Source organism: Mytilus edulis, chromosome 7 (genome assembly GCF_963676685.1).
Source record: "Mytilus edulis chromosome 7, xbMytEdul2.2, whole genome shotgun sequence".
Taxonomy (NCBI): Eukaryota; Metazoa; Mollusca; class Bivalvia; order Mytilida; family Mytilidae; genus Mytilus; species Mytilus edulis.
In genome coordinates this window covers 9,350,871-9,360,051 of record NC_092350.1, presented here as the reverse complement: position 1 = coordinate 9,360,051, position 9,181 = coordinate 9,350,871, and the positions used below count along the sequence as shown (strand labels likewise).

The window sequence follows — 9,181 nt, the reverse complement described above, 5'->3', positions numbered from 1 at the left end:
TTAGTACATGCATCTGAAAAACACATTACCATGAAAAGTGAACATTGACCTATGAACATGAAAATGAAGTCAAGGAGAAGGAAACTGTGTTATATAAAGCATCTGCATGCAAAGTATGAAGCATCCAGGTCTTCTGAAAATGAAGCTTCTGACAAATAGTTTATGTTGTTGACACTGCCAGCATCATCTTTATAACTAATCAGCTGTTTCTATTTAGAAACCAATGCTACACTAATACTCAATTTAACAAAGTAATATAAACATGAAATTTCTGTAAAGATGCATTTATTATTACATTGTCTTGTAAAAAAAAATTCTGATTATAAAATATAAATATATGATAAAACAACTAGTATATTTAAGTATAGTACCATATAATTACAAAATGTAGAAACATAAGACCAAGGTTCTTTTCAAAATAGTACATTGTAGTATATTCAGTAAAAATATAGAAAATCACACATGAATTAAATGGAAAGTTCAGACTAGATCATATCAAATGTTCTATAAGCATAAAGAAATAATGATACAAAAATAATATCTTATTCAAGAAATTCTGTGTACAAATTCAGACATTTATGATAAGTGCTAGAAACTATGTTAATTTGAAATGCAGTTTTTCATTATTGCACCTTGCTAGAATGTCACAAAAAAAGAAGATGAAAAAAATCAACCTAACCCATACCACCACAAAATAATTGTCTGTCACGATTATATTTTCCTACAATTTGAACCAAATGATGAATTTCTATGAAAAAAAATGATCTGATATAGTGATTGTCATATCTCAACTACTGTGTTCAGAGTAGTTAGTATTCAGTGGAATTTTAACCAAAACAATCAAAGCCACAGAACATGATAAATTTATCCTTTGTGTGATCAGTTGTACAAAATGTCATCCATTTGGTGTTTGTTGCCTGTCAAGAAACAACAAATTTCATGGAGTTATAAAAAGTAAAGATGCATATTTAACGTAGATGTATTATTTTAGCCCTGGTAATACACAATATGAAATCCAACCATTCTAAAATAAAAACTTGCATTCTCACATGACCTATATAAAAAACATGATTATTTTACAAGAACAAACATAAATCATGTATCATACATGACTTGGTATAATATATTATTTTTTTCACAAATTAAACAAGCACCAGATTAATTAACTATAAATTACTATTCACATGTTTTAAGATAATCACAACAATCTGATTATTATTGCATCCTTGCTATCGATCAATATAATGTTATCAAATATTAAGTAAGAATTAATACAGTATTCTATACTAGCAAGTAAGTAAGTCCTGTATGCTGCTGTTCAGTAAATAATGTGCAAACCAAATGCACAGATATACCAGACAAACATAATTGTATAGTGTGTAAATAATAAGAATTATATTAAATTACCAATCAATTGGTATAACAAACACAACATAGATCATATAACAGTATAACTATACACCAAACAAAATGAAGCCATTTTATAAAAATAATGATAGAGTAATTGATTGATTATAGTAATTCGTTGATTAGTGTCTTGAAGCAAACATTTTATTCACGCTAAGAGCAGTGTTATCAAAACAAAAATTATTCCAACATGCAGCACTTAACCTCATGGGACAAGCATATATACTATTATTTTCAACTGATGCATCTCCAGTGTATCTATGCTCTACCCTGTGGTTAAAATTTTTACTGAATACAATGAAAATGCAAATGAGATCTGGAATAACATCTTCTATGAGGCTCCACACCCTATAAAACTTCTGTGAGGCTCCACACCCTATAAAACTTCTGTGAGGCTCCACATCCTATAAAACTTCTGTGAGGCTCCACACCCTATAAAACTTCTGGTAGTTCATAATAGTCTGTATTCTTTATCAATCCTATTCCTTTCAATGCTGTTTCAATGGCACTAAATACTGTTGGATCCTCAATAGATGGGGGTATCTGAAGGAAAAGTTATAAAAATATTTTATCAAGGCCTCTGACAACCGTTAGAGATTAGCAGAAAAGAAGACATAAAATTATCACCTAGTTTATAAAAAACATATCACCATTAAAATACTCATAATGATTTGACTATTATTTGTAAAATGGCAATAAAAGAAGAATTCGTTGTAATTTTCCATCTTTGAGTTGATTTCATTTAGTACAGTATTATAAATTAGAAAAATAACTAAAATTCATCACAACCTTTTTACCCCTTTCGTTGCCCTTGAAAATGGAAAATAAAAGCATTCTATAAACTGCTATATAAATACATGTATGTTTCTATATAAAACATAAAAGGGATTAATTGGTTTGAAGTTGTAAAACAATCACAACAACTGTAACAGGGGCGGATCCAGCCATTTAAAAAAGGGGGGGTTCCTAACCCAGGACAAAGGGGGGTTCCAATTATATGTCCCCATTCAAATGCATTGATCGTCCAAAAAAAAGGTGGGGTTCCAACCCCTGGAACCCCCCCTCTGGATCCGCGCCTGTGTAATATATAATATGTAAATAAGTATAAATGCCACATGCATAAATTAGTAAAAAGTATTATGTATTGTGTGTTTTACATTATTTTAAGCTCATAAAACCTGCTCTATAATTAACTTCTAATATTTTATTCATAAAACAGCTTTAAAGTTCATGCATTTAAAAAAAATTCCATATGTAATACACAAAAAAGGAAAAGTAGCATCATAAGTATTAGCACAAAAGCAAGAGTTATAAAATCCACCATAGAACTAAAACATATTAGCATTAAAATTATTAGTGATATACACATTACACAACAGTGAAATGTTCACCAACTTTTAGGATAGCCGATAATCTTCAATGCTGACTGGATGGCAGGATATACTGACGCATCTTCTATAGTCACTGGTATCTATCATGAGATAGAATGGAAACGTTAAGTTCCATTTAAATTATCAACAAATATATATTAGATATTCAATATAGTATCAAATAATATTTAGATAAACAAGATGTGTCAAAACAACACAAAATAACCCGCTTGATAGAATGACAGAATGATGGATAAGGGTAAAACTATATGGCCCGACCATTTTGTGGACGAGCCATAAAAATGTAAGATCTTTTTGTAATAAAATGCATAACTCAGAATCTATTTCCAGCTGGTCATAGCAGTTCTGTAATCAAGTAGTAAACACATTTAAACTAGTCTAAAACCTTCAATATTAGAGAATCAATGTTCATGCTGACATGTGACATGGAAAAAACATATCATGCTTAATATCGTATTTAGCCTGTTATTTTCTTGGGTGTAAATCTTTGCTTATTTTCGCAGATAGAACAAAATCGCCAAAATAAATTCCGCCAATTTAAAAGTTTTGTTTATTTCCAACTCTTGTATACACTTGAAAATCAATCAAATTCTTCGTTATAAATAATCCTCTGTAATGGCAGTTTGGCAAATTTATTCCAATAAAAAATCTATGCACTCCATAACTGTGCACCAAAGATAGTTTACCCATGCTATTCCATGCACATTTTGTAAGTCCTCTTTTTCAAAACTACTTACTGTAAAAGTATAATTGTTCATGGCATACAAATTTACCCCCAACAACAAAACATTTAGAACCCCAAAAATACATCTTTTTTACATTAGTTTAAATGTGTTAATTTTGATACAATTAATTAAAATCACAAACCAATAATGTTTCCGCTAAGAAAACAGATATCCAAGAAGAAAAGTACTTATACAGTATCTATTAGTTGTAGTCTTGGAATGTACGGAATTTATTAAACTTTGCTTATAAAACACAGATGCATATAGAATGTAGCCAGTGACAGACAAAAGATTTATATCAATGGACAGATAACAGCACTAACAGTTTGCCTCATTCTTGATATAAGTCTAACATACAAAATAAATTGTATTTGCTGTTGAATAATTCAAATAGTAAAAACAAAATCTACCTTGTATTCTTTCCCAGCAGCCATTGCAGCAATAGTATTTCTGGCAATTTTCCCTGATCTTGTCTTTGGAAGCTTTGGTACAACTACCATGAGATTAAAGCTAGCAACAGGTCCAATATTCTTCCGTACTTGACCGCGTACATTATCAAATATCTTCTCATTATCTACAGTGATTCCTGAAATAAGAAAGTATCTTGTCCAACTAAAATGTATGGATCAATTATAAGTTAAACAAGAATATGAGTTTATAGGACACCATGTCTGCACACATTTATCACATTTTCAGGTCAATGAAGCACAAAATCTTGTCCAAAACCCTGATTTGAAAATATAAAAAAAAAAGTTAACATCACAGCTAATATGACTGAATGAGTACTAAGTTTCAATCTGATGTGACCGTAACTTCATGGTAACTTACCTTAAACAGAAACGCTAACCTGATATTGGACAGATAAACAGATTGAATTACAGATTGAAAAATTTAATAATCGACTCTACTATTGTGGCTCATAAAAATAGAAAACAATTACAAAACTGGAGGCTCTCAAGAGCCTGTGTCAATCACCTGACTCTACTTGGGTTTTTGAAATCATATAAAAAAAAGATGAAAATCATAACAGATACTAAAATAATGATTGAGGCCAAATTTGGTTTAATATTGCATTCCATTCAGTGGTTCTCTAAAAGAAGACTTTTGTATGCATTTCCACTAGGGTGCTATGTTAAACTAAGGTCCATGGTGGCAGTAATCTTGGATGATGGATCGACTACAAAGTAACAACACTTAGTCATGCTATGTTTGGTTTAATTCCATTCATTGGCTCTCTAAAAGAAGACATTTGTATGTATTTGCCATAGGCCGGGTCCTATGTTAAACTAAGTCCCCCCGCTGGCGGCCATCTTGGATGATAGATGGCAACAAAGTAACAACACTTGGTCAACACCTCATAAGGAACATTCATGCTATGTTTGGTTATATTCCATTCATTGGCTCTCTAAAAGAAAACATTTGTATGTATTTCCCATAGGCAGGGTTCTATGTTAAACTAAGTCCCCCTGCTGGCTGCCATCTTGAAAGATGGATCGGCTACAAAGTAGCAACACTTGGTCAACACCTCATAAGGAACATTTGTGCTATGTTTGGTTTTATTCCATTCATTGGTTCTCTAAAAAGACATTTGTATGTATTTTCCATAGGTTCCTATGTTAAACTAAGTCCCCCCCGCTGACGGCCATCTTGGATGATGGATCGGCTACAAAGTAGCAACACTTGGTCAGCACCTCAAAAGGAACATTCATGCCATGTTTTGTTCCATTCCATTCAGTGGTTCTCTAGAAGAAGTTCAAAATGTAAAAAGTTAACGACTACGAAGTTCCAAATTAGTGTTTTTCTCACAAGTTGGAAATGTATACTAAAATAATGAGATTATAAAGTTTTAAGGATCTTTTATATCTTGATATGCAGTAAAGGTTTTTCTCATTGTTGAAGACCATACAGTGACCTTTAGTTGCTACACTCTACAGGTACATTACTTAAATGTTATCAAAATTGAGTTCATCAGAAAGAGCTTCACTGTCTAGAGATGTTAGAGGGGCCTGAAGGGTTATTTTCGTTCTTCGTGATCAGCGCATTTTCGCTATCTTGATCCGTTTTTCTACATTTTTTTTATTTTTATATATTTTCGTGATCATGTAAATTTATTTTCTGTGAATCGTGATTGACAATAAAATCAACTTGTGAATCGTGATGAGACCCCCCCATCAGGCCCCTCATGTTATGTGATTTATTCTTACCATGTTTTAGTACACACAGTCCAAGTGGTACTTCTCCCTTCAATTCATCTGGTATTCCTACAACTGCTGCTTCTGCTAAATATTCACTTTCTAGCATGGCCTGAAATGGAATATATAAAAATTGTACTGTAAAACAAATAAATATTTACTTTCTAGCATGACCTGAAATGGAATATATAAAAATTGTACTGTAAAACAAATAAATATTCACTTTCTAGCATGGCCTGAAATGGAATATATAAAAACTACTAACAAATAAATATTTACTTTCTAACATGGCCTGAAATGGAATATATAAAAACTGTACTGTTAAACAAATAAAAATATTCACTTTCTAGCATGGCCTGAAATGGAATACTGTGGATTCATTTATTTTCGTGGATTGATGAAAACTTGCATATTCGTGGAGATTTAAATTCATTGTTTTGGCAAATTATGCATACATTCCTTTAGAAAATCTGTATTTCGTTGATCATTTAAATTCGTGGTTCCCTTGTCCCCACGAAATCCACGAAAATTGGTATCCAACGAATATTAATGAATCCACAGTATATAAAAATTGTACTGTAAAACAAATAAATATTCACTTACTAGCATGGCCTGAAATGGAATATATAAAAACTGTACTATTAAACAAATAAAAATATTCACTTTCTAGCATGGCCTGAAATGGAATATATAAAAATTGTACTGTAAAACAAATAAATATTCACTTTCTAGCATGGCCTGAAATGGAATACATAAAAACTGTACAATATTAAAAACAAATAAATATTCACTTTCTAGCATGGCCTGAAATGGAATATATAAAAACTGTACTGTTAAACAAATAAAAATATTCACTTTCTAGCATGGCCTGAAATGGAATATATAAAAACTGTACTGTTAAACAAATAAAAATATTCACTTTCTAGCATGGCCTGAAATGGAATATATAACAAGAGGCTGTCACAACGACAGCAAACCGGATTTATTTACATTTATTTGTGTCCTGGCAATATCACAAGAACCATTACTGATGAATGGTGAAAGTGAAAATCATCAATATCAAATTTGACCTCCATTTTGTCATCAGTATCAACATTTTGAGATAATAATATTTGAAAAGCTTAGAATAAATGGTTCATGAGTAAATGCAACAACGTGAATGGAAACGCCATTTTACGATCTTTCAAGAACCATAACTCCTGAACAGTAAAAGTCAAAATCGTCATTATGGAACTTGACCTCTATTTTGTCATCAGTAACAACATATTAAAATTTCAAAAGCTTTGGTTGAATGGTTCATTGGAAAATGCACGGACACGACGGGAAACACCATTTTTCAATCTTTCAAGAACCATAACTCCTGAACGGTAAAAGTCAAAATCATCATTATTGAACTTGACCTCCATTTTGTCATCAGTAACAGCATATTAAAATTTCGGAAGCTTTGGTAGAACAGTTCATGCATAAATGCACGGACACGACTGGAAACTCCATTTTTCAATCTTTCAAGAACCATAACTCCTGAACAGTAAAAGTCAAAATCGTCATTATTAAACTTGACCTCCATTCTGTCATCAGTAACAACATATTAAAATTTGGGAAGCTTTGGTAGAACAGTTCATGAGTAAATGCACGGACACGACTGAAAACTCCATTTTTCAATCTTTTTCAAGAACCATAACTCCTGAACGGTAAAAGTCAAAATCGCCATTATTGAACTTGACCTTCATATAGTTGTCAGTAATAACATATTAAAATCTTAAAAGCTTTGGTTGAACGGTTCATGAGTTAATGCACGGACAACATTTGATTGCCGCCTTTCAAGAACCATAACTCCTGAACGGTAAAAGTCAAAATCGCCATTATTAAACTTGACCTTCGTATGGTTGTCAGTAATAACATATTAAAATTTTAAAAGCTTTGGTTGAACGGTTCATGAGTTAATGCACGGACAACATTTGATTGCCGCCCGCCCAGGCGCCCGCCCGCCCAGGCGCCCGCCCGCCCGCCGTACATCCCAAAATCAATAACCGACATTTTTGTCACAAAAATCCGGTTAAAAACTGTACTGTAAAACAAATAAATATTCACTTTCTAGCATGGCCTAAAATGGAATATATAAAAACTGTACTGTAAAACAAATAAATATTTACTTTCTAGCATGGCCTGAAATGGAATATATAAAAACTGTACTGTAAAACAAATAAATATTTACTTTCTAGCATGGTCTAAAATGGAATATATAAAAACTGTACTGTAAAACAAATAAATATTTACTTTCTAGCATGGCCTGAAATGGAATATATAAAAACTGTACTGTAAAACAAATAAATATTTACTTTCTAGCATGGCCTGAAATGGAATATATAAAAACTGTACTGTAAAACAAATAAATATTTACTTTCTAGCATGGCCTGAAATGGAATATATAAAAACTGTACTGTAAAACAAATAAATATTTACTTTCTAGCATGGCCTGAAATGGAATATATAAAAACTACTAACAAATAAATATTTACTTTCTAACATGGCCTGAAATGGAATATATAAAAACTGTACTGTAAAACAAATAAATATTCACTTTCAAGCATGGCCTGAAATGGAATATATAAAAACTGTACTGTAAAACAAATAAATATTCACTTTCAAGCATGGCATGAAATTGAATAAATAAAAACTTCAAACAAATGAATATTCACTTTCTAGTATGGCCTGGATTTGAATAAATAAGGTCACCAGACATAGTATGTTTTTTTTTTCTGGTGGTTAAATGTCATCGGGTTGCTTATATATGCCTATAGTGGGGTGCCCAATTAACAAATTTGATCGTTTTGCTTTAACGGAATAACACACGGCTATATTTTATATCATTGGAAAGAGGAGAACAAGCCTCATCGAAATAGCGTTGTCCTCATTGTCTGCCGTGGTCAAGTTTTTTAAAAATCCGAGTCAAAGGTAAAAGCAAAAATTCAAGTAAAATGCACAGTCTTATTTAGATAGCTTGTTTCTCCTACATATATGCGTTTGGAGCAAAAAAAACCCAACTAATTTATAGAAAAATATCTTTTGTATCTACAGTTAGAACTGATTTTATATTTCTATCGCCAAAAATAACTTTAGATTGACTTTTTTTGCATATAGGGTGCAAATTTGAAATTTTCAAACAGCTGTTAAATAACAGAGACCTTGACCTATTTCATTTCTAAATTTGAAATTTTTGTATTCAATTGTTACAAGTAAGATCTAAAGATGTTTTTTAGATCTTAACTTTTATCATTTGTCGAAAACAAAAAGTGTTTTTCACGTCTTTTGATAGTAAGGTGTTCGTCAATTTCTAGGTAAATATCAAATTTCTGTTATTGGGTGTGAAAGAGTATATATAAATGATTTGTTTCTAAATTAACGTCGAACTTTTTTTTTTCTAATATAAAGCTCTGTGTATAGCTTTGTTTTACAGAAGTAAAAA

At 31.4% G+C, this 9,181-nt stretch overlaps 1 protein-coding gene across 2 annotated transcripts in view; it reads right to left on the bottom strand.

Moving 5' to 3' along the window:
- Positions 1 to 268: 268 nt before the first annotated feature.
- LOC139529861 (acyl-CoA synthetase short-chain family member 3, mitochondrial-like) overlaps positions 269 to 9,181 on the bottom strand; it is a 30,455-nt gene continuing 21,542 nt past the window's right edge. Inside the window, exons 15-18 of one of the 2 annotated variants that reach the window (XM_071325800.1) lie at positions 5,728 to 5,827; positions 3,934 to 4,109; positions 2,803 to 2,878; positions 1,149 to 1,950 (exon numbers count right to left, since the gene is read on the bottom strand). In XM_071325800.1, the coding sequence (XP_071181901.1) occupies positions 1,934 to 1,950; positions 2,803 to 2,878; positions 3,934 to 4,109; positions 5,728 to 5,827 (369 nt within the window). In that variant the 3' untranslated portion in view covers positions 1,149 to 1,933. Of the gene's footprint in view, positions 1,951 to 2,802; positions 2,879 to 3,933; positions 4,110 to 5,727; positions 5,828 to 9,181 lie in introns of both variants that reach the window. The other variant, XM_071325799.1, reaches the window with a different exon arrangement.